Source organism: Corvus cornix, chromosome 3, assembly GCF_000738735.6.
Source record: "Corvus cornix cornix isolate S_Up_H32 chromosome 3, ASM73873v5, whole genome shotgun sequence".
NCBI lineage: Eukaryota > Metazoa > Chordata > Aves > Passeriformes > Corvidae > Corvus > Corvus cornix.
Window position 1 is genome coordinate 107,812,347 of NC_047056.1, and position 25,530 is coordinate 107,837,876.

A 25,530-nucleotide genomic window follows, 5' to 3' on the forward strand; every position below is an offset into this window, starting at 1 on the left:
TGGTTCAAACTGGATGCCTAGAAGAATTCAATCTTAAAAGAATAAAAAGTAAAGGAATGTAAAGCAGTGAAGGAAATGTAAGTAGAGCTTAATCGTTATAGTACCCATTTATCCTTGGGTGACAGAGGACTGTTTAGCATCATGAGTTGCCATGAAAAGAGTAATACTGAAGGATTCACACCCAAAATCAGAATGAGGTGTCTGGAAAAAATGTGTGGCAATGTAGCACAATTCTGACAGGCATACTACTAACACTAGCCCAAGCTATACCATTATCAGTTTTGCTTTAAATCATGTGGCTGTGGACAGCAAAGTATGTCTAATAGCCATTTGGTAGATTTATATCTTGGGATGCAATGTTTGCCATAAATCTTTTAGAAGGATGGTGGTTGAGGCACCTGAGGCAGTCATGCTAGTCTACGAATCCGTTCTGCTGAAGGAAAACAGGAGGACTGGGCAGCTTCCTACTGGTAGCATGGAGATGTGGAAACAAAACAAGCAAGAATGCTTTGATGTAAAACCTACAGAGCAGAAAAATTGGAGAAAACAGTGACTGTGTTTCCAGCAAAACCATATATTAGCACTCTACTGTAAATGACTGCCTCACTGACTGATCCTGCACTGAACTTCTTGTGTTATTAAAGCTCTGAATCTGAATGGAAACAGGGTTGTATCTGGAGACCTCCTTCCCAAAAAGGATCTGCCAGTCACGTCTGGTCAGAACAGCTTGGGGAATGTTTACCTTCTTTTAGGAACCAGCTAGGAGATTGATGGGTTTGAGCTGGTTTTGCACAAACTTGTTTGAGTCTTAAAAGGCATTTTCATCTGTCTGCACAGAGAAAATGGTTTTAATAGAAGAGGAAAAAAGGTTTTAATAAGAATCATTGAGATACTTGATTTTGGGATAAAAGGGAACGCAGTATATTATTGTAGTATTTTTACTGTGGAATACATTTGTGTTTCTCCTACACAACCAAAAATTTTAACAAGACCAGTGCAATTACAGGAATACCCAGATTTTAGATGTTATCTTGGGTGTAGAAAAAGGGATGGATATTAAAGTGTATAGTCTCTGAGAGAAATAGCACTCTAATGCTGTTTTTCACATCTGCATTTTAGTGACTGCATAACTTACCTTCATAAGACAGTCTTAATTGAACATTTCAGTAGAATTTGAATAAAGTCTAATATATCTGGGATTCCTCCTCCACTCCTTAAAATATGATGTGAAATTTATTAGTCTTAATGTACATATCCCAGAGCTAATTGTTTTATCTTGTAAATCAGTTTCTCATCTTTTCGATGGCTTTTACTTTCAGATATAAAGAATAAATAAATTCTTGATTGAAAAGTCATTTTTGTTTTGCAGTAGAAAAAGAGGGAAGGGGTCATCTTTATAAATGCAAAAGGATTTTTAGTTCTTTTTTAATTATTTACAAATGCTGAATTAAAGGACAGCAGAGTTTAAATTATGCATTAAATTAGCATGTTACTGATGGAAGTCATTCAGAGAAAGTTGAAATTTTTTAATTGCTGTGAGCCAAATTCAGCCACGATTTAATAGCTCAATTGATGTTGATGAACTTAAGGCAGTGATAAATCCAGACCTATAGGCTTATTTTTCTTTGTGCTGTGAAAGGTAAGCATGCTGTTTCTACAGTACTGACTGTCCTTTTGTTTGAGAGTTGACTGAGTATACTTTGATCCTTTTTTTAGAAAAAGAATTCTCTGTTCTCCCTTAAAGAAAGCTTCCTGAGACCTGGATCAGATTATGGAAAATAAAGTGAGCACACAAAAGTGCTTGTTAGAAAGTGAAATTTATGTGCAAACTAAATGTGCCCTTGATGATAGCCTTATTGATCAAGCCAACTTAATAAATCAGTAATATCACACAGCACTGTTCAACACTCACAGGCTTATATTGGTTTTCTTTTTTTTCCCCTTTCTTTTTATGTGCCTGCTGTGTAGGCAGAGAACATGCACTTTCCTGCCACGGAGTGTGTACTACAATTGAAACATTGAGTTCAGAGGGCTTGAATGTAAAATGTCGGCATCCAATACAACAAAAAGGAACTTTTATAGCAGTAACTTAATACTGGGATTGGAGCCTTTTACTTCCTAAGTATTCCTCTCTTTCTAATGCTTCAGCCCTGATCCAGAATGAAATTTGGGGTCCTGTTTGGATAATTAAAAGAATTCCATGGGAAATTTGGCATGAAAATGCCATATGGAGTGACTTCTGAACCTAGCAATGGCCAGTATTTGCATTCAAGATAGATGTTTAGTTTTCAAGAAGTCTGCCTTTAGCTTGTTCTTCAATAGCTTTGCCAGTACACAAGGGCAACATTCTTTGTGCACCCTTGGGATTCTGGTCTGACAAGCACTTACTCCATTATTGCCCATATTTCCTTAAGCCCTCTGACAAAAGCACTTACGATGGACTGTATTTATCTGCCCGTGCCATGGGATGCCTGCAGGATCTCTGAGAGCCCTCTCGCATTGCGCAGTGCATGTTCTCTGTAGCTGTCGCGTTGTTCCCGATGCCGCGTGTTTTCTCCTCCGTCGTGAGATGATTTTGCATTCGTAGCTTTGCTCTGATTTGGGGTTGATCTGCATGCAGACCGTGTTAGCAGAGGAGGTTCTGCTCAGGCTAAAGTGGGGCTTCTGTGCTCGAACCCAGTGTCGTGCGCTGATGTCCCTGGTGTCCTGGAGCAGCAAGTGTCGCAGCCGGGACCTTGGTTCGATACCTCAGCTCCGTTCCCTGATGTTCTCGCTGAGAAATGAAGGCAGCTGGGTGAGTACCTGAGCCTCTGCTGGTGCAATTTGCCAAGACGGAATACAAAGTAGCATTTGTGAAGCACTTCTTGTCATTCCATGGTCCTGCATTCATTCCTAGCTAATGACTGGAGCACTGGTGTGAGAGCAGTGGTTGTACTGGGCAGTCAGCCACCAGAAAGAAATAGATACCACCTGTAGTCAATTCACAACCTTTTTCTATCCCTTCTTTCTGTCTCCTTTTCCATAATCTCATTCCTTCTCTTTCCTTCATTAACCTGCACCTAATGTGGATGATGAGCCTTAGAAAGGGTTAATGAGACAGAAGCAGTTGACCCTTTCCCCGTTTAGAGTTATCTTCCACTGCATTGTCAAAGCTTGGGAGTTTGGGCTGTCTTATTTATGAGAGTAGCCAAGGCTCAGTCCAGGAAAGCTGGGGTTGATTTTGGTGGTGGGAAGAAGCTGGACATGCTCATACCTGTGCCTTCTTATCAGCTCACAGACTGGGTAGTGAGAAGCTCTGCTCTGCATGGAGCCAGGATCACAGCTGGGTAAAGGTACTGATGCTGTGCTGGTCTGGGACTCCTGTGAATGGGTGGAATGCACCTCACTCGAGAGAGAAGCAGCAATGTGTTTCACTGAGTTAGTTCAGTGAGTTCAGTGGAATTTTAAAAAGTTTAACAGTGGTTTACAAAGGTTAAATAAGTTTGATGGTGAGGTTCACCTTACTAATTACTGCATGAAAGAAGTGCACAGATGCAAACTGAGTTAGAATCAAGTTAGATTGCACCTGGCTGCACCCAAGTTCCACCACTCTGTACCTCATGACCCATTGGGAGAGTCTTCCTTACCATTTTGCATCCTTGGTCTCTGTGCAAAACATTCTGAGTCTCAGACTTAGACAAAGGTCTATATCTAATGAAAGAAATACAAAGAGTGAGGAAGAGCCTCCTGTTGAGTCACAAGGTTCAGAGTGGACCCGCTTGCTTTCTAAACTCCTTATGGAGCCTTGGTGCAGTTAGGTCCAATCTTAGTCTCAGACTTGGACAATGGGTATATCTAATGGAATTATCTATAGTAAGTTTATAATAATTAATATTGAGCAGCTACATGAATTAGTAATATTTCATTAGTATTAATTTAGGTTCCTGACAGATCTGCCGTTAGTTAAAGGTCTCTCTGTGTCAAGGAGCCTCCTTGAGAGGTGTCCCAGCTCAAGGAGAGATCACCACCGAACAATCAGGCTGCCTGGCCAGAAGAGCTCAAGAAGGCTCACTTAGGCTGTCGTATATATGGAATAAAGTGGTTGGCTTATAGTCAAATTGCATGCAATGGAAAAGGTGTGCATGAGTCTCCTTGTATCTGCAAATTTCTTTGCTCCTTGATTAATGAGTCTTGAAAAAGCCACCAGCTATTCATGTGTTAATCACATGATCAGTGTTCCAAGCTCATGTGCATCGATGCTCACTTGTGTCACTGTTTCCTTCATGGTTTTTCAGAGAACAAGTTGAAACTAGAGAAGTTCTTGGCCTGGACATGGATCAGACCTTTACTTCCTTCGCAGCCTGTACCAAACTACCACAGTTTGTTTAAGGGGTGGAGTGCATCCAACACAGGGATGTGGGCCCACCTGGGGGTCTCCAAGCCTGTGTCATTAACCTCGAAGTGGGGATGTTCTTAAATCCTCTGCAAAGCAAGAGCAGGTGCAGACTTTACCCCACTGCTAAGCCGTGTGTCTGCAGGCTGTGCCATAGTGCTCCGGAGCTCACACTAACTGGTGGCTTCTTGCTGGATGGTGTTTATGGAGTTTAAATATTGAATTATTCTCTCTGTTCAAGAGGGAACTAAGACTTCTTTTGTCTTTTATGCAGGGTAGTAACATTTTTCCTATGAGTTAACTGTATTACTCTCTTTCTTGTGGCTCCCACATTAGTTTTGGGAAGAGAAAAACAACGCTGTGTCATTGCAGAATTGCCTGGTGATGGGAACTGTAAGGTAGATGAGTTCTTATCTCCACCCATGAGCAAGTTCTTGAGTGAGGTTTTACTGCAGGACTGTTCTTTCTGTTCCTCTTGCACACTGGCTTGTCAATATCTCTTAGGTTTTTAATACATTACAGTACATCCATCTCTTAAAACAGTAGTTTAATTTCTGTAGCCCAGCCACACAGCCAGTGCTATGGAGATATTGCTATCATCACTGCATCTTTAAAAGCTCTGCTTCTGTCCTTAAGAGCTTCTTTGGCCATGGACTAAACTCAGAAATATATTTGGGTCCTGTCCAGCGCCATATAGGAATTTACTCCAGACGAAGATTTATCCCTGTACAGTTCAGATTTTACATGCGTGTTTCATGCACACAATATCTGTTTCATGCAATATTTAACAGTGTGAACTACAAATTAGGCCATAAACTCTTTGGTGCAGAGACCACTAAACTTTTTAGAGCATCAGATACATTCAGACTTTAAACCTAACCAGGGCCACCAGTCATTACCAGTTAGAGGCATAGAGAACAGCTTTAAAAGGAACTCCCTCATTAAACTGAAGTTGCTTTTACCCATGACAGGCCATAAAACCTAAATCTGTGGGAGGGAATGTTTGCCTCTGTGCATGCATGCATCTTAACCTTTTTATTTTCAATGGAGAGAGAAAATAGACTGTGTTGCATATTGGATACATTATCTTGGTATTAAGCTGCCATTCCCAATCTCTTTTGGAAAATTGGAACAGAGATTCGCTACTTCTCATCCATCACTTTAAATGAAGGTCTTAGTAAAACAATTTTTATTGCTGGGAATCACAAATAGTATCCCTCTTTCCAGATTAGTTCTTTTTTGCTCATGAAACTGTTAGAATAGGTCTTAGCACTCTGAGCCATAGCAGGATGTATGTCAGTGGTTCCACAAGCTTTGGGGAAGATGCTCGAGTGTGTTTATAAGGACCTCCCAGGAAGTGCTTGATTGTGTTGAGCCTGGGGAAGATTGTACTGGAATTTTTGTTGTTGGATTTTTGTAGTTGTTGTGTTGGGGTTTTTAAGATCACTAACATACTCTTTGATGCTGTAAGTAGTACAATAGGTTTTATGTTTCCATTGTTGTAAAGAAGGTCTTACTAAAAGTTTAGGTCTCGTTTCATTAAAGATTTGTAAAGCTTAGGCCTTAAAGTCTGACCTCGTTGTAGCTATGCTTCCTCAACACCTAATAGTAGCCATGTAAACTGATGCTGTATAGACCGAATCAGTAATTCCCAATCTTTAGCACCAGCTGATGGGTGTGAACTGATAGACTTCCTTGTGGATATCCTGAAAAGCCCCATGAATCTGAAAGTTTTAATGTGTTAATATAATAAGGTTCAGTGGGCCAGCTGTACAACAATTATGACTTCTTGAGCTACAAAAAATTGACAGTCTGGCAACCTGACTGTGTTAGTCTCATGTAATTCCAGAATTGTTCCGTCTTTCTCTCTTCGGCCTGTAAATCTGTGTTGTGGTTAATTTCCTTAAAACTGGGAGACTGCTCCCTGCTGGAGTTCAAAGTGGCAGGTGGTGAAATGCAGACTTCAGCTGAAGATTTTATTGATTCTTAATGGTGGCTTCAAACTAAAGAGGTAAAAAATGCTCAGATTTGGTTTTGGGGTAGTCTATCCATGACAAAGAGCACAAATTGAACATTTTACAGGTGCTAGAAAGATGCTGATGCTTCCTTAAGTAGTCTTTGTAGTCTGCCAGGAATTTCAGGCAATTAACTAGCCAATGTTGCTGTTGACTAGCCAGGCTTCAACAGACCTTTTAGAAACCTTTTGGTCTTTTCATGTGTTCCATGTTTAATTCAAACAAGCATCTGACATGAAAGCTAAAGATAAAAGTGTAACATAGTACAATTAGTTTCTGTGAAGTCTGTCGATCACTAATGGAACACAGCTCTTCCCCCTGCACAACTAGCATAATACAGGCCATTTTTGGTCATTTGTGTTGTACATTAAAAGCATCAAATAGAGCACTGTCATGGGCCTGAGTGAATGGATAGAAAGTTCCTTTGTTTGATAATGCTGGAAATAATTTCGCTTTCCAGAGACACAAATGGGTAATTGCTGCAATCAGATCAGAGACATGTAACACTTGTAATGTAACCCTTCATGTATTAAGAAAAATAAAGCATAAATTAGATCAGAGACCAGAAGTATGTATACATTTTAAAAGGAAGTTCAGTAAGCTGTTTCTCTGTTTCCACCACCATTACTGTCTGTGTTTCATGGACGTGTGTCATGATTCAATACCAGCTGATCTCAAGCACTTTCTGATCAAACAAACACAAGTTCAGGAGTACAGTTTGAAAGCAACCTACTGGATTTGTGCATTTAAATCCACTGAGCCTCTAAGAAGCAGTGTTTGTGAGCATGTTTAGTGAAAGGTCTGGTATTTAGTGAAAGTGAAGGAGAATTGTTTATTGATAGCAAACCTGATAACCTCCTTCCTCTTTTTTTAATGCTTAAAGTAAGGAATTTAGATCTAGATTTGACTGCAGACTCTACCACTTTCACACGTGTCTGGTCTGGTGCTCTAGGTTTTTTGGAAAACAAGTTCCAAAATAGGCAACTGGATTTTTATAGGATTTAGGAGAGCTGTATCACGTACTCCCTTCTTTACCCATTCTGGACAAAACATAAAGGGTTCTTCTAAAATTGTAGCATGTGTGTGTGGTTCTGAATTATTTAAGGTAGAGGACTATTTTTTTTTTCTTATTTTAGATCAACACCGTTTTAAAGGAGCTTGGGGATGTAACAAAGTTAAACAAGATGCTGCCTGTCTTGACAATGCCACACAATAACGAGAAGTGTGTATTTCAAACCCACTGGTAAAACCCGGTTCATACAACAAAGAATGCAACGCACAGATGCACATGTGGAACACACAGAGCATGATTTGAGTCATGAATCCTCCTTTAGGTTCCTAAAAATGCCCATCTCTCTATATTGCATTTATGTTTTTTTAAAGCTTTACTTTAGAATAAATACTGGTGTTTCTGGGGGAAGTATTTTAGCTGATATATAGGCAGAGAATGTTGATGGTTCTTTTATTTATTTATTTTTCTACTGCAGAGTGCTTTGGCTGCTGTTAAACAGTTTAGCTAGATCCAAATGGATACTGCTAACAGGAACTGGTAAACCACCAGCAGCGTTATATCCTCCTGTGTCAAAGACCCTGTATAATGTAAAAGCTAAAGGTATTCAGAATAATCATTTTCTCAGGACAATTTATAAATAGAAAGCATTTCAAAACTGAGACTTATTTCTTCCCCTCCTGCCCTTTCTTCACCATGAATAGAGCAAAGCTCTTGAAGCTCTTGACTGTCTGCATGTCCTCTCTTTATGTCTTTTCTGACTCATTTTTATATCAATTGCAAAAGTTATAGAGGTAGTTGAAATGGTGGGGACAGAAGTAAATGTGAATCTAAGACCAGAATATCATTGTCCTTGGTGCAATTAGAATAGAAAAAAAATCCGGAGAAATGACATTAAAAAAACCCAAAACCACAACCCCCAAACTATAGAAAAGAATTAAACTGATGAGTTTTAAAAAATAACAATCATAGGAAAAAAGATGTTAAGAATAACATTTCCTTGTGAACATCTGCTTTTAACAAAGTATAGCATTTCTAGTGGGGGAAATATTCCCATTGTAGCTTCTGTGAGCAAAGAGAGCAGCGCAGCAAAACCCATGTCCTCTGTCAAGGTCTGCACACACAACTCCTGACTCCAAGAGCCCACCAAGGATAATGCTCAGGTAGAAAAGGGGGTGGGTGTCAGGAGATTTCAGGGGCCCTTGGGTGAAGGAGGGAACATTGGAGCAGGGCAGGTGCTAGCGGAGGTGCTGGTGGGGAAGAAGGGAGGGCAGGAGGAAGCAGGCTCCTCCGGTGGATATAAAGACAGGAGGAATGACTGATTGGCTTGGGGAAGGTGTGCATGTATCTGCAGAGGGCATAAATGGGTCTGCTAATGACTTCCTTTCATGGGGTGATTGAGGTACTTGGTGATGGGTGAATAGGCTGCTGGTGTTGACAGAGATTTCATTGGTGCAATGTGACCCAGGGCATTTATGGAGCTGCTGTACCCCCATCTCTGAGCTAAATTACTTCCCAGATGTGAGGCAAACAAGCAATCGCTCAGACTGGTCTCCTGTTCTTTATGGCTTCACTCTTTAATACTCATTCAGCAATAGGCAGCTGGTTCCGTTTGCTTGGTTTAGAGGTTCTGACACCAGTAAAAACAAAACAAAACAAAAAACTTTTAATCTTCCAGCAATGAAATACGCAGCAGACTTAAATAAATGAGACCTATTGGAGCACCCTTGTTTTCTACAAGCCTTTTCTCAGCAAAGGCATGATTGTTTGGGAAGGTCCCCTAAAATTGCAGCAGGGGTCTGGTGTAGCATTTAAATCCATGTGATAGTTTCTTCATCAAGAGATCTCTTTCAGATCATGTCTGCTTTGATGATTATTCAGCCCCTACTTTACAGTTATTTTAACCTCTCTGAAGACCTGCCAACATACCCACTTTAGCAGCCAGTGATGTTATGCTGCTTTTTTTTATTGGCATTCAATTTTAAGGGTTGACAGATAGTAAATACGAAGACTTCTCTTTACTGTTCTATAGTAATTTGTCCTACAGTTGTAAATAAGTCTCTCTTGTTCTGCCTCCTGCTAAACAAAACTCACTATTTTTGGAAGAGATTGAGCAAACAGAAGATTGTCCTATTTTATGTAGCTGCCACTGAGTGGATATTACCATATCTGGGTTGTGTTCTGTTGGGGTTTTTTATTTTCATGGAAAATGATGCGACTTATTTCTGAAAATATTAGTTTGTTGTGGATTCTTTTTTTTTTTTTTTTTACGGTGGCTGTATTAAATTTCCAGAAGAATTTTTTTCAAATATATTCTATTTCCATACGGACATGTCATGCAAGCCTGGAGGACAATCACAGAATCAGAGAACTGTTAGGGTTGGAAGGGACCTCTGGAGATCATGTAGTCCAACCCCCAAATGAATGATACTTAAAGATCTTAGGATATCCTCTCGGACTGTAACAAACAAGCAAGCTACTAGTTATGAGGAACCGTAATTAATCCCAGTAGTCAAAACATTTTTATTCTCTATTTTTCTTTCCTCTGGTAGACACCTTGCATTTCCAAGACTGAAAATCAGCCTCAAGGACTTGCAACAAGTGTCAGGTGGGGACAGACACCCATCAATCAGTCCACGCCCTGGGACACTGATGAGCCGCCATCTAAACAGATGAGGGAGAATGAAAACCCAGGTATGTCTCTAATCTTATTTGAAATTCTAGCAGGGAAAATCGTTCAAAGCAAATTCAATGCACTATCTCCACTTACCTCTGTAAATAAGACTTCATTGTGAGCCCTTTCTTTATTCTTTAGCAGGGGTTTTCCCTCATTGTAAAGACCCCTCAAGTTTCTTCTATGCCAGGGCTGATATGAATGTATTAAGATGCTGCAAGTTCATTAGAGCGGGTTTTTTTTTTCTCCTTCTCTGCCTTCACTAGGGGAAAAGGCACTCTGTAATACTTTAAGACTTCTTTTATGTCCAGAACTACCTGAAATGATTTCCAGCTTCCAGACACATATCATACATTGTGCTACTGAGCCAGACGTCTAATTACAATGTCTTTGTAGTGGCTGGAGCACCATTATTATACACACAGAGTGTTTGTCAGGGAGCCGTGAAAGCGCAGCAGGGAAAGAGGTTAATTTTCTTGGAAGCGTGCACTTAAGCTGCATAAAGTGCAAAATACATAAAACCGCAAACATGCCGCATGTCACCTGACGAGTATTTTAACAATTGCACTCACATCGCTGCAGCAATTTTATGCACTTACTGCTTGGGAACGGCTCCAGATCCCGAACTGCTTTAGTATTATGCAGCGGGGCGTGTGGGCGTCATCCGCGGGTGCGGGAGGGGAAGGATGAGGGTGTTGATGTCTGTTCTCGCCCATGCCGAGCCCACCACCATTGCCACCCTTCCTTCATGCCACAGGTGCAGCGCCCTGGGTCACCACAGTGGCAGCGGGCAGCCAGCCCACCCTCATCACGCACTCCTACGGGATGACACAGCCGCCCACCTTCAGCCCGGCCGCCAACGTCCAGGCCCCAGTCATCGGAGTCACACCCTCCCTCCCGCCGCACGTCACCCCCCAGCTCCCACTGATGCCAGGCCACTACCAGCTCCAGCCGCAGCCCTCCCAGCCCCTCAGCAACATGGTGGTCAACCTCCAGAGCCAGCCCTTGTACACCAACAGCCAGCCCCTCAGCATGTCCTCCATGAGTGGCGTGGGCCCGGTGGCCCACCCGGGCCCCGGGGCGGCGGGCAATGGCCACCTGGCCTGCCCCATGCTGCCGCCGCCGCCCCCAGCCCTGCCCTCGGCCGCCCTGCCCAGCAGCGCGCCCACCACCAACGGGCAGGCGGCTGCCCCGCTGCCCCCCAACGCGGCGGCAGGCGGCCCGGACAACACCAATGGGGTGCAGATGCTGCGGACGATCGGCGTGGGGAAGTACGAGTTCACGGACCCCTGGCACCCCAAAGGTAAGGCGGGCCGGCTCGGCCCATGGGGCGCACAGCAGGGGTGGGTGGCGGCTGACCCTCGGCATCCCCACCGCTCTCTGTGGGCCCGCCAGCCCAGCCCTGGCAGCTGCCTATGCGCTTTTCTAAAATGCAGAGCTTTTGTGAGTTACTGACAATAAAAAACAGTGTGTCAACAGGAGGTAGGACAAGCTCTGGGTGAAAAGTAGTGAAAAGCAGCTTTCAGGCCCATCAGATAAGCCGGTGTTCCCAAGGGTAAAGCAGCCATCATCCCATGCCTCTCCCTGTGAAATATGCCCCATGTTTCCATACGACCACTGTTCTCCTGGCTGCAGTTGTGCATCTGCCACAACAATGACCACCTTCTTCAGCCCTTGTCTTCTCCCTGCTCTGGTAGGAGCCCAAGCCAAACACAAGTCAAGCTTATTGCAGCTGAACAACCCGACACATTCAGCGTTAAGGGGAAAACTCTTCATTACCAGCTTCATTGGGCTCAAATGCTGCAAAACACCCTGAATAGTCATGAGCGTTCTGAGAGGTTGACCTTTTCCAAGGAGTACTTTGTAAGTGAGCCCCTCCACTGGGTCACGGTGGAGTGTTATTTCTGAATGTCTTACCCCAGACACTTCAAAACTACCTATGCTCTGTGTGCTGAGTTTCCAACTGCATTTGCAGAGTTTTCCCTTCCTCCCTTACAAATCACAACTGGTACCACGTGTACAGGTAAAGCAAAATGGAGCTTACGAAAATATTAATGCAGACCTATCAGCAAAATCAATTAAATTGATTTTCTAAAAAACCAGCACCTTCATTAAGTCTGTGATATTTTATGTATGCATTTGTATTCAGACACAATCCATGTGTAAATTATTTATTTGCCACAAGCTATTAAGTTCTGTTGTGTAGCTCTGTATTAAAGACAAGGAATCTCTATTAAAAATGATCAGTCCAATAACTCTTCCTGCTCTTTACATAAATTGTACTTTGGTATGTGTAAACCCTTACCAAAGTTCCCTTGAAAAGGAGCTCAGATACAATCTCAGCAGTACTTCCCTAAAACTAAATATTTGGATTGCTTTTAAGTTTTCAGCTCCAAACCCCAAATATGATGGGGGCTCTTGCTGGATGGTGAGCTTCTGAATTGCTTTTTGAGCTCTCTCTGGATGGACTTTAAGAGATACTGGCCCAGTCAGGTAGCCAAAAATTAACCAACAATTTTATGAGTATCATTAATTCTTTCACTTTACAAAAATAAGAAAAAAGGCCCAAAGTCTGCAAAAGCAATTTGTTAGGTCACATTTATAAGTTACAAACCATTGATTTTGTAGAAGGAGAAAGGGGAGAGATTTATACTCTAATCCTGGTAGACTGAGTTCTGCTGGATGTCTCTCTCCTCCATAGGAGTTATCTGTCTTCTAAGAGGCATCATCTCCACTTTCCATAGCCACCTATCCCAATTTGCTGCACTGGGTACTCGGATGCATGATCAAATTAACACAATTTAAAGGATTACTTGGTGTCACTGGAGACACGTGCAAATATACAATACAAGGGAAAACACATAAGCTTAAACCACTTTCACAGCAGTAATTTGATCACATATCTGAGCCCTAGTGACACTAACCTAGTGAGACAAATGAGCACATCAGTGACTGCACACTTGAGGTTAGGAATACTCCTAAATGCCTTGCATACTTAGGGCCAGCAGCATCAGCTGTTATTTACTCTTCCTCCATCAATTAACCTTCAGCAGATCTCTGGCTAGCAGATGAAGTAAACTTCAAATCAAAGCCTAAGTAAAAAGATCGTAAAATATTTAATCAGTCTTTAATATTTGATTTATTCTGACAAATTCTTAGTCAGCCCTCTTGCTTAACCTGCTGTAAACCCCAGTCTAGCCTAATAGTCCGAGCACCCTAGAGACCAGTCAGCCCAGGAGATGTTCATTAAGGTGCAGAGCAGAGTTCCTCACTGGAGGATGCCAGGCATGCCAGCCCTAGCTCTGCTCCTGTATTTGGAAACCCCTGTACCTAGGAGAAGCATCATAAAAAGAATATTAAAAGAAGCAGTATTTCTAATCCGTGGCAACTGCTGACACATTAGCTGTACTGTACCTTATAAACTGCAGGCTAGACAACTGTTTTTCCAGGGATTAGGGAGCTTCTCTGTGACCATAAGCTATTGAGTTATTCCCACAGTGGTTAAAAGCAAACAAACAGAGCAGAATGAAGCATGCATATACAAATGTCTCATAAGCAGGACCTATTTTATAGAGATAAAGTAATCCCTTCCTCTGTTTCCAATCTAAAAAGCCCTTACATCTAAAGCCATAATTCTTCATGACACACTTGAAGTCAGAGAAGATATATGTTGGATTTGCTTGTTTTGAACGAGAGAGAAACAATCAGGAAAGGGGAGACAACTGAGTGCTGAACCAGACCTTAAAATCTCACTAGAATAAGATTGTTAATATAAACTCTGTGTGTTTCAGTGTGGCTTGATTTTCTAATTATTTTACGTTTTAATTTCTGCCCTCAGGGATTTCAGTCTCGAAAGCCTGACTGGTTTCACAGTCTTACATGATAGATATCTTTCTCTCCAGTAATGGAGACAGTGCTAAGCCGTTCAAATATACAAGTTCAAACTAGTTCCCTACAAGTTTCATTTAAATATTCTCTGCCTTTCTTGGGGAACCTTGGCCAGTATTATAATAAGGGCCACTGCTAATGGCCTTGAGATCTATCTCATTATCCTCTGGAAGTCTGAATTATTATTTCACTTGACAATCCAGTCTTGTCCAGGTTTGAATAATTACCCAACTATCCCTTAAGTGAAAGAGCAGTTCTTGCTGGTTAATATTATAGGGTTTCTTACATTTTTGATTTTTTTAGGAAGCTGATTTGAAACATTATGTTTGTTTCCCATGATTATCTTACCTTTGGCTATTTATGTTTGGGCCATTTTATGCTGTGTTCATGCAGAACCAGGTTTCTTACTCAGCTGTTTCTAAATACACGTATACAAGTAAGTTGACAAAAGTTAAAGGCACTGCAGGTGTGATGTCTCCTTTGCAATAGGTCAAGAGATCTCACTTACATGACTGAAAGAGTCATTTACGTGGCTCTGCAAAAAATGCATTTTGATAACAAGAACCATGATAGAAAACAGATGAGTCATTTTCCAGTGTTCCAGATAATTTCTACCTAATTCCATTGAAACTGTTTGTAAGAAAATGTGTGCACAGATTGGAGAATCTGCTTGGTCAGGATGGGTTATATTCTTTAAGTACGAGTTAACTTTAGCTACACAATCCATTTACTTGGTGAATTTGTAAAGTTGTTACATTACAAGAGACATAAATAAAGTTTCAAAGTAGTTATTGCTTTTAGCAGTGTATGAAAAACTGTGGAGATGCCTTGTGAAATGCATGGGGTCTTTTACCATACACAATCAGCAGGAGTTTTGGGAGGCATCTGGTTTGGCCTGTAGTTTCCATTTGGACAGGATATATGCCAGGTATCCCTAGCTGACTTCAAAACCCGTGACACCTTAACACAGACATGTAACCAAATATTTTATGGCAGAACCAGCCCTTGTTTTCTATCCATGTCCTGAATCTTGCTCTATAAGCTAAAGTGCCAGAACAATTAATAAGGCAGAATATTCAGAAACATAAAGATGTTCATTGTGAATGTGTTCGGCGAAGATCCACTGTAGTTCTCATAGCCAAATTTTTACGTGGCTTCTTCAGAAACTACAGAGTTGCAAAGAATATTCAAACATATTTTCAGGATCTTCAGGCTACACGATGTGGCCAGCACAAGTTGTCACTTGTACAATGTGCCCGCAGGGAAGAGAGAAAATCATCCCTTCAGTATCTGACACAAGGTACCAGTGTCCCCTGCCATGGCACAGTGACAGAGACCAATGTCTATGTGCCTGCCAATCCAGCTGAGCCCAAACAGAGAGGAATTAATCAGTCTGAAGAGATTGGTTTCTTTGCAGAAACTGAGTAACTGAGATTTGGTCCTTGACTGTTTCCTAGAGCAGTATGCTTCCTTATAGTCAAGACTTGTTGTAAATCCAAAACTGAACCCTTGGTGGATAGCTCTGACATATGCAGAAGATAAACATTCCAGCTTGGACTCTGAGATCTGTTACACATTTGGAAATACCCTCTCTTCATAAACTTGATATACTTCGAAGCATAGCTGCTAACGCAAAAAATGAGGAAAATACAGTACTTTATTGCAGTACTTACTCCTGCAGTGTAAAATTAACCGTGGACATCATGGTGTTTAATTTGCGGATGTTCGTGGATAATACTGATGTTTGTTTCCGTAGTATTTTTGTTCTATAATTCTTTGGTTTGCAGTCTTTAACTAGTGGGAAAAGAAAGCAGATGCTAATTAGTGTTCAGAGTGTAATGACTGTAGAAACATAACAATATCAGAAATAAAATCTGAATGTTAATCCTTGTAGCACTAATGTCTTAACACTTCATTTTCAAGCATCAGCAAATAGCATGAGCTAAACAATAACAAAACTACAAATGAATACTGTTGCATCATCACTCATTGATTGCACCTTTCACACTTGACTTTATTGCATTGGAATTCTCATTAGGCCTCAGACAATATTTACTTTCCTTAATCATGAATAGTAACAAGGCAGAGTACAACATTTTGTCAATAACTATCAACTTTTTCTTCAGAAAAGGCTGAATTTTCAAAGGGATTTCAGCTTGACCTGCATTTCTGTGAGTGTATCTAGTTCTAGACGTGAATGCTGGGGGTTGGGGAGTGTTTAAATTCTTCCTGAAACCTAACATTTGGAATTCTAGTAGCATTAGTTAGAGGGTATTGTGTGGTGAAGACTCTAGAAAGCTTCTTATCCATTCTCTACCGTGCACCAGACTACATGGCCTGTGTAGGAAAATCTCCCTTTTGTCTAGAAAGGTAGAGAGATAAACAGATTATGAAAATTATAGATATAAAATTATACATAAAATTGTGTAGTGTCTGTGTACATGTATATACATACATATGGATATGTATGCTTATAGTCATAGGGAAGGAAATCTACAATAGAAATAACTGCATTCTCTCCTATTTTTTGTAGGACAGTTAAGTTAGAATGGAAGTGTAAGCATTGTGCATGACTCTTACTGTGTTTTCCTTAGGACAGCGGTGATTTCCTGGGATGGCCTAAATGGTACCAATGTACAGATGAGTAGTGGTCATTTGTAAGCTCAACTTGATAATGATGCATAAGACTTCACAGAATCACAGAATGGTTGAGGCTGGAAGGGACCACTGGAGGTTGTCTGGTCCAGCCCCATTGCCAAGCAGGGCAATCTAGAGCTGTTTGCCCAGGACCATGTCCAGATGACTTCTGAATATCCGCAAGGATGAAGACTGCACAAACTCCCTGAGCAAGTGTCGGTCACCCCCACAACAGAAACATGTTTCCTCATGTTCAGAGGTAGCTTTCTGTGTTTCAGTTTGTGCCCAGTGCCTCTGGTTCTGACACTGAGCACCAAGGAAAAAAGCCTGGCTCCAGCCTCTTTGTACCATTCCTTCAGGTGCAATTTATATACATTCATATAATTTCAATTTATGTACACTGATGAGATCCCACTGAGCCGCCTTCTCTTTTCCAGACTGAACAGCCCCAACTGTATGTACCTCTCCTCCTAGGAGAGGTTTGTCATCTTCATGGTCCTTTGCTGGACTTTCCAGCCTCTCTTGTATTGAGGAGCCCAGAACTGGACATGCCACTTGAAGTGAGGCCTCACCAGTGCTGAGTAGACACTCAGGGTCAGACAGGGTCACCTCCTGCGATCTCATGGCAATACCTGGCCTAATGCAGCCCAGAGTACCGCTGGCCTTCTTAGCTGCAAGATGACACTGCTGACTCATGTTTTAGCTTGCTCATGCACAGTAATGAACTAAAAGCAAACAAGTCCTCTAAAATCAAATTTTTATCAAAATGAGTTACCGTCTTCTTTCATTAATACAATCCTAACATGACTGAGAAGTGATGAGGGTATCTAAATCACCACTTGAGTGAGAATGAAATACATTTCACCTTTCTGTGGTCCAGGCAGGGTGTTTTCCGTAATTTCTGTCCTTTTAATGTCACTGTCGGTCAGGTCATGACAGACAGTGATTTACTGCACTGAAGAGTCAAAGAGGGCTTGTAATAGTCCTAGAACATTGCCTTGCTAAACATAAAGCATAAAAAAGGTGATTGAATTCTCTTTTGATTGACATCTCTCAGTATGTCAGTGACTTGAGATTTCCACATTTCAACTGGAGGAGGATCTTTTCAGCACCACCAATATTTTATGTGGGTTATTGTTAGAAAAAATTGGGGCATTGCTGAAGTGAGTCAAAACTCCCTGAAACTGCTTTTAAAAGTCATCTGGTCCGTGCTGCTATTTTTTATACCTCTGTTTTTTAAACAAATGTCAGATTTGCAACTGTAGTTCATCTGTTGAAAATAGAGAGCTGAAGAACTTTGATTCTACTGTTGTATGATATTACGTCATCGTTTGCAGATCCACCTAGTTAATTAGACAGTGATACATTTGAAGTTGTCTTGAATTCCTTCCCACTCTGTAGTCTTAAGATATGGTTTGCTTAGAATGTGGTTTCTTAACAAATACAGTTTTGCCCATGACAGTGGCCATCAAATGCACTCAACATAAGTCTGAGAGGCGGCACAGTTCTGTTGAATTACTATTTTCTCTCCCGTCCACACAACACTGTATTCACTAAGTGCAAAATTCCTCAGGAGCTGGATGATAACCAAAATCTAGGCTTTCTTTTGGCACAGAATACATAAGTTGCAACTCTATAAATACAGATCAGATTTGCAGGCAGGCTGTCTATTCATTCATCCATCCATCCATCCATCCATCCATTCATACATCCACCCATCCATCCAAATAGTGTTCCAACAATCCCTTGCAGGTAGCTGGAACTGCATTTGGATGTTCTAAAAGTTATTAATTGTCCAAAACACTTGCAGAGTTGGCATTCTACTTGCAGAATTCATGTTAAATATCTGGTATCACTGACCTCGTCTTCCCTTGGTCCTCTGTCTTGTTCTACTCTTGGCACATATTTGGGCACAACCCTTGTCTGCATCCATCCCTTTGGGTGCAATGGGAAACATACCAGTTCCCTTTCACTCTGTCCTCCTATGCCTGGAGCCACTTCAAAGCTACCTTTCCTGAGCATGCAATTTGCTCCACGAGTTTGGCTTTTCCCAAAATTTCCTCATAAGATTTTTTCTTCTTCACAGCAGCATAATTCCACTTCCTTTGATATCATGACTTAAAACGTGGGCAGTCAAGTTATAGCTACTACAGTGTCAGCAGAGACTGGGGACATCACGTTCAGTGCAAACCGAACAAGCTGGGTCCATCCAGAGCCAGACTGTGCATTTATGTATATACCTAAATGTTACCAAAATGGGCTATTCTGTGACCTCTGGAGATCTCCAGACAAGCTGATTTATTAAATTGCAGATGGGTTTTGGTTTCTTTACAAGAAAGAGGAAATGCTTTTTTTGTTTTTCCTGATCAGCAGTCCTCCATGGAGCAGAATCTAAATTCTGAATGAAGAAGAATAATTTCTGTCTCATTGCATTCAGAATGAGAGTCATTCTGTCCCCTGTTAAATTAAAAAAAAAATCTAAACAGATTTGTGAAATGCAAACATTTCCAAATAGTGACTTTTCTTACCCTGCTGTGCCTTGAGATTGCTGATGATAAGCTCCACCGTCCCGCAATGAGGCAGGCTTTGTGCCATGGTCAATAACAACAAGAATAATAATAATAACAATAATACTGTGGGATTACATAACACCTCAAATCTTCAAAGTGCTTTTGAGGACATAAAACTTATGTCATTAAGTTCGTTCTGCACAGGAGGATTGGTTAAGCTTCTTCCACTCAGTCTGGTTACTGTTACATGTATATACAGGTTTCTAGTAGTACCAAGTGAGGGTTAAAAGGTATTTGTGTATATTTCCACCTTAATATTTACAAATCACTACATTAGGTTCCCAAGCTAGGTATTCTGGAAAGTGTCATCGGGGCTTGAAATCATAACGAGGAAGGGGGTACATAAGCTTGCAGAAATGATTGCTCATAGACAAAAATTCCACCATCTAGATGTGCAAATAAAAGTGGCATGAAGTTTTGTCAGATTAAATTCAGAAAATTACATCATTAAGTGTTTTATGTACTTACTACTGTACTGGAAAAATCTGTCTGGGCTGCTAAAAAATCAGGAGGTTGAAGAGAAATACTTGACCAGGACTATTCAAGTCAGAAATATTTGCCTAGAGAAGGTGCCAAGATGCTTAGTCAAGTTTGCACAATATGACTGTGCAATACTTTCCAAGATGCTACAACAGATTGGAGGGTTTGCCTCAAGACTTTGTACATTACATTTTGCACAGCGCTCATTGGCATTACACAAATTAAATAAAAAGATAAGAATGTAGGATTAAAGAGAACATTATGGTTTTTATTCATGATTGCTCTGATGTTTCAGAGGGAGACAAAATGTGTTTTGCTCGTCAGTCTGCACATTGAAGTATTTGAGTGAAGATGAGGAAGATGGTACAAAGAAGACAAAATTGGCTAAAATGGAAGTAGTCTTATGAGCAACGTGGGCTGACGCTCCTGTTCAGTCTGACTGATTCATAGAGTATCCAAATCCAATATAAAATCCAACTCCTCTGTGTGGCCTTTTCCTTGTGAAGGAAGAGGGAAATGTTGCTTGCATCCCCAAGCTGTGGATCTTTTAAAACAAGGATCATTTTGCACAAAACACTACCATCCTGTGGAAAACAGAGGGAGGAGCAGTGGTAGTAGATTCCCATTGCCTGTAACCTAGGAAATACAAGATTCTGCTCTTGGCCTTTTCCAGCATGCTGTGTGAACTTTGTTACAGATGCAGGTTTTTTAGATGGCTGAATTCGCTGTGTTAAGATGTTTTTCTGCTAGATATTCTCCTGTCATGGCCATACTGTGCCATTTTAAGAACAATCCTTTTCTTTGAGGGTTTTGTTTGTTCTTCTGTACAATGGTTAGAGCTCTGATTCAGAAGCCACGTTGAACATCCAAACAGAGAAGCACTTTTTAGGAGCATTTCAGAAGAATTTTGCTAAGTGGATGGCAGGTACCTCCAGCAGGAATCATTCAAGTGGTTTCAGGTTTAGACAGATGCAGATATTTAATAACCATTGCACTCTGAAGAAGTACATGAATCTCTCTTTTATTTGTAGAAATGTGTCAAGAAGATGAGCTCATATTCCTTCAGCTCCAGAATAACAAGTTCTTCATGTATTTTACTTGCTGGAACAGTACAAGCAGATTTGACATTTTGTCCAAGGATCAGCTGTTCAAGGACAGTCAAATCTGCTCACAAACAGAAATTCAGTACGTTCCAAGAAGAGCCTATCTGTGAAAACCCCACAACAGTAAGAATTTCTTCTTTAAGACCTTAAATGAGTTCCACAGCCCTTTGCTGGAAGTGCCCTTATGCCTTTGGATAAGCTGTCATCACTTTATTCTTTTATTTTTTTCTTTCTCTCAAAACTGCCATATAGGCAAACCTTGTGCAGCGAGTCTCGGTGTTATCAGTCAGGGCTGCCTTAATTCACTTCCAGGGAGATAAAGTGGTGCTGAGAAGACCTCTTGGCTTTAAGGGTAAACTCAATCAGGAATTTTACTAAAGACAGGAAAGTATTTTATCATGTATTTTTGTCCAAATTTGTAGATGTTGAGGTGGTAGATTCAGTATTTGAGTAAGATTTGGTATATCCTGAGACTTCAGTCTTCTTTTTGTGTTGTAAAGAAAGTAGAGAAGGGTCGTTTATATATTGAAAATCTATATAACTGTCTAGAAATAATGTGTTAACATATTTAGAAAACAAATTCTAAATACCAAAATATGTTTTAATAAGAGAAGGGGTCTGTTTTGAAAAAGTGAAGTCATTTTGCATGTATTGAATTGGTAACACTGTCTGATTTCTACCCCTTCAAATGCACTGAGAATGTTGGGGTTTTAATATAACTTCTCACTCAGTTAGGAGGTAGCCACCCTGGAGTGGAGTGGGACCACATAGGTACCCCCCAAAAAAGGGGCACCCATATTTCCTCCCAAGTGAAATAAGAGAGCTGGTTTTAAGGATATCATTTATAATTTTCCAGACTGGATCTAGTTTATAATTACATAGTCTGGACCTATACAAAGACACTGAAATTAATATTTCAAGTTTGGAGGGAAGAAATATGAGATAGTGTTTGACTGGATTGGTAGCTGTCCTATCAGCCGTGGACTGAGTACCAGGAAATTTGAAGGAACCTCCCTTGAATCTTGAATTTATGTCCCAAAAACAGATGAAGAGACTTACCTAAGATCTTAAATGGAAAGCAGAATATGTAGAAAAAGACATTGTAATAAGAAAAAGACAATGATAGTGTCTTGGAATGTTATTATGTGGTTAGTAAATGAGAAAGATAAATCATATATATTCAAAACTGAAGCCTTGGTTTAAAGATCCCTAACCAGCAATCAGGTCTGTTAAATAAGTCCCTTACTTAAATTTAGAAAGTCAGCATGCCACTCAGTCATTCAAGCACAGGCAGCTAGGGCCATATGGATCCTAGATGTGTTACTACATCTTTTGTGGTTGCTTGGTACTGGGAGAACAGAGCTCTTCCATAGGTTCTGGCTGTTTGGGAGAATTTGGCTATCCCAGAACACGTCAAAGGTCACCAGGGACCAGTGTGTCAACAGCTGCACTGGGCTCCTCTGGTTGCCCAGATGAATCACTCTTGGTTCTTTACTGCACTGACTAGGTTTCCACAGATGTGATAGGCACTTACACACTTAACCAACTTGAATGCACTTGTATTTAAATATCTTATTATAACATCAATCCCATTTTAAATTTCAGAAATAGGGTCAAGAGTCTCAGCAGATGGACAGCTCACTGTGAACATAGTTCCTCTGTCAGAGGAGCTGGCAATATAACAAAGTACAACTTTTGATTTATTTTACTGTTGTTGTATTAAGAGACCATTTTGGTAATGTTGGTTATCACCTAAAATTAATACAGTATTTGCCTATTGGGTGGGGTAAGCAAACACATCTAGTCCCTTTTTAAGATGAAGATGGCTTTCCTCCTCTGCCCATGGAGAGCTACTTGTGAATGTGATACATCCAGTCATTTACCGGCATCATTTCATTAGCATCTCTAAAGACAATTTGGGCATATATTGTCAACAGTTTTGATTCAGAGTTTGCTAAACTTCTACTTACACTGTTATCTCACACAATTTCCAGTGCTGTCTTACAGTGTTTAAAATATTAAGGCCTGCTAAGAGGGTTAAGGCTGAGAGAGAGGCTTACATACCTCTTTCAGGAGACATCACTTGCAGTAGCACGGTGTCCCGCAGGGGGCTTAAGCTTTTCATTCAGCGGTGACTCAGAAAAGGACGAGTGCCGTGTTTGCGGTTTCCACCAGCACTTGGTCTTTTCTCAAAGGCTTCCTCACTAATTCCCAGCTCATCACAGTCCTCATCAGCCTGTGTAATGTGCTCATCACATGCTCATTTTCAGCTTTTGATTTGGCCTGGCTGTCTGCTGGGGAAGGTTTCCTCTGGTAGAAGTCTCCAAGTGCATGAACAAGTGAGCTCTAAGTGTTACTAATAAAAAATCCTTTAATCCACTTTAACAATGATAAATTGGAACTGAGAACTCCTCTTACTTTACAGATACATTCAGTTCAGAATTTCACTTAAGTCAGGAAATCATTTTATGGGCAAGAGAAGAGTCCTAAACACGCTGATGTGGACGATGGGAATGAAAAGCCAAATGCTTAATTGCTCTTACTGTATCTGAAGCACCTACTGATGACTGAAGCTTCCACTGACATGGCTGGTTCGTATAAAATTCACTAGTCTTTGCCATTATTTTTATTCTTAATTCACCTTGGAATTTCCCTTTTTATTTTCCCCACTTTGTAGCTGGTGCACAATGAAAGAAAATAACTGATCTGGGCCACAGAAGTTCAGATTGAGCAAAGATCTGTCTAAAATGTACTTTTCTGGATTTAGATGGATTTTCTACCTTGTCTTGGTAGTAAGTACCTCACACCGAAAATCTGTGCTGTTATTCACCTGCTACCCTATGTTTATTTTTGCTTCTATGTTAAAGAATGTAGCATGATCAGATACAATGACAGACAAAGTCTCTATTCTTCTTCTTCTATCCCAAAAGCATGCAAGTTTGCACTAAGGACTCATCCACAAAGGTTTGTGCCTCTTGTAATCCCTACGGATCTCTGTTTCAGTAGTGACACTGAAATATTTCCCAAACACAGCTCACTGCAGTGTTACACCAGGCACAAAGCAGTGTTCAGGCAGCAGGAGGGTTCTTGCAGGATGTTCACCCTGCCTGGCCTCACTGTGGGGCTCCTGGCTGAGACACCTCTGGTGCCTCCTCTGTGCCATCATCTTGTGTAACATGGTCAGGAGGCAACTCACATCCCAGTACCTGGTTTCCAAGCATCCACCCATTATCTGGCAGCAAATGTAGGCTCATTGTTTCATGTCTGATTTTGAAAATCTGGCCCCAGCAGCAGGTTTCTGTGCATCACTGTACTAACATCTGGCTTTTACTGGCTTGGCAGACTGTCTATATCATTAAGTAGAACGAAACTATTCATTGATATGGACGGAGATGATCCTGCATCAATTTCCAAAAGGATGGCAGGGCTATTGGCAAATTAAATAGTTGAAGAAATTCTCCATCTCTCTTCCTTTTCATGATGTATCAGGGAATAAAATTGAGGGGAAAGCAGAAAACAAACTAATGTGAGTGTAATTCCCAAATTTCAATCTTCTGTATATTATGGGTCATTACCCGTTAATTTGCTAAATGGCAGTTTTCTATGAAAGAAAAGTTTTGTTTAGCTGTATAATGATGACAGATGATGTAATTAGTATCATCCCCGCATTGAGAATGATAAAAGCATTTCTTTTGTGTGTCACTGCTTTTAGACAGTATAATATCAAAAATGATAACAGTGTGAAAATTGGACCGGCCGCCTTCATATTGTGCACATAGAATACCTCAGTAATATGATACAAGTAATGACAGGTACTTTGCCATGTATTCATTTTCTCCACTCTCTAGCCTTTATATTACAGCAGAATTAAAGCACAGCACTAAGCAGACCAGACGTGCCTAAATGCAGACCCCTCTGATGAGCCTATAAACAGCCAGCGTCCCTTTGCTATTGCTGGTTATGATAATTAAGCAATTGCAAACAGGGGTTTTGAGGGAGAACATTGAATCAGTTTTCAGTTAAAGAAGTTGGGGGGTATTTTAATTTCAGGCCACATTTGTTGCTTGAATTAGTTTTAATTATATTCTGTATAAGTACTTGCCCCATATCCTGGTCTTGATAGTGGTAGATATTCTCATTTAAATATAAATAAATGCCAAACTTATTTAACATGGAAAAGTGACTGCTGTGACTGTGTAGTAACAATTTTCTCTTTGTTGCCATGGTTTGGATTTTTATATAAGCTTTGCAAATATAATAAACCTAATGGAGCTCTTCATCCAAGGAAATGGGTATATTCAAGAAAATAAATTACATTTTGCAAGCTAATGAGCTCTACTAATTGTGTTTATCCTTGTGAATTAATACAATTTAAGCAAATCTATCCCCCAAAATCAAGCATTTGATTGCATTTTAGCTGCGTGGAAATCAGAACATCCGGATCAAATCAGAGTTTACTGGATATCCAAGGGGTAGGGGGGAAGGTTAATTTTCATTGGCTTCTGCAGCTGGTGCTAGCTGCTAGTAAAGCAGGAAAAGTTCGATTTTGAAAGTTCTGACTTTTGTTTGGTTTTTTTTATCCAACTGCTTCCCACACAGGCAGACTTCTCAACAAAGAGTTGTGTATAATAAATGCCATGTAATACAGCAGCAGGCATGTACAAGTCATGGTAATTAGCCCACATGCCCACAGGACAGGATAAAGGAAGGCAGCAAAAGGGAATAACAGTTGTACTTTCTAAGAGACAGCTTGTCTTCTTCCACTTCCCTCTCTCCCTCCCT

At 40.7% G+C, this 25,530-nt stretch overlaps 1 protein-coding gene across 4 annotated transcripts in view; it reads left to right on the forward strand.

Annotated features, from left to right (window-relative positions):
* Window positions 1–25,530, forward strand: part of KLHL29 (kelch like family member 29) — a 392,793-nt gene that overhangs the window by 244,432 nt on the left and 122,831 nt on the right. For 3 of the 4 annotated variants that reach the window (XM_039569128.1, XM_039569131.1, XM_039569129.1), the window contains 3 exons: window positions 2,681–2,794; window positions 9,949–10,090; window positions 10,828–11,373. In XM_039569128.1, coding sequence (XP_039425062.1) covers window positions 2,681–2,794; window positions 9,949–10,090; window positions 10,828–11,373 — 802 coding nt within the window. The remainder of the gene's footprint in view (window positions 1–2,680; window positions 2,795–9,948; window positions 10,091–10,827; window positions 11,374–25,530) is intronic. The other variant, XM_039569130.1, reaches the window with a different exon arrangement.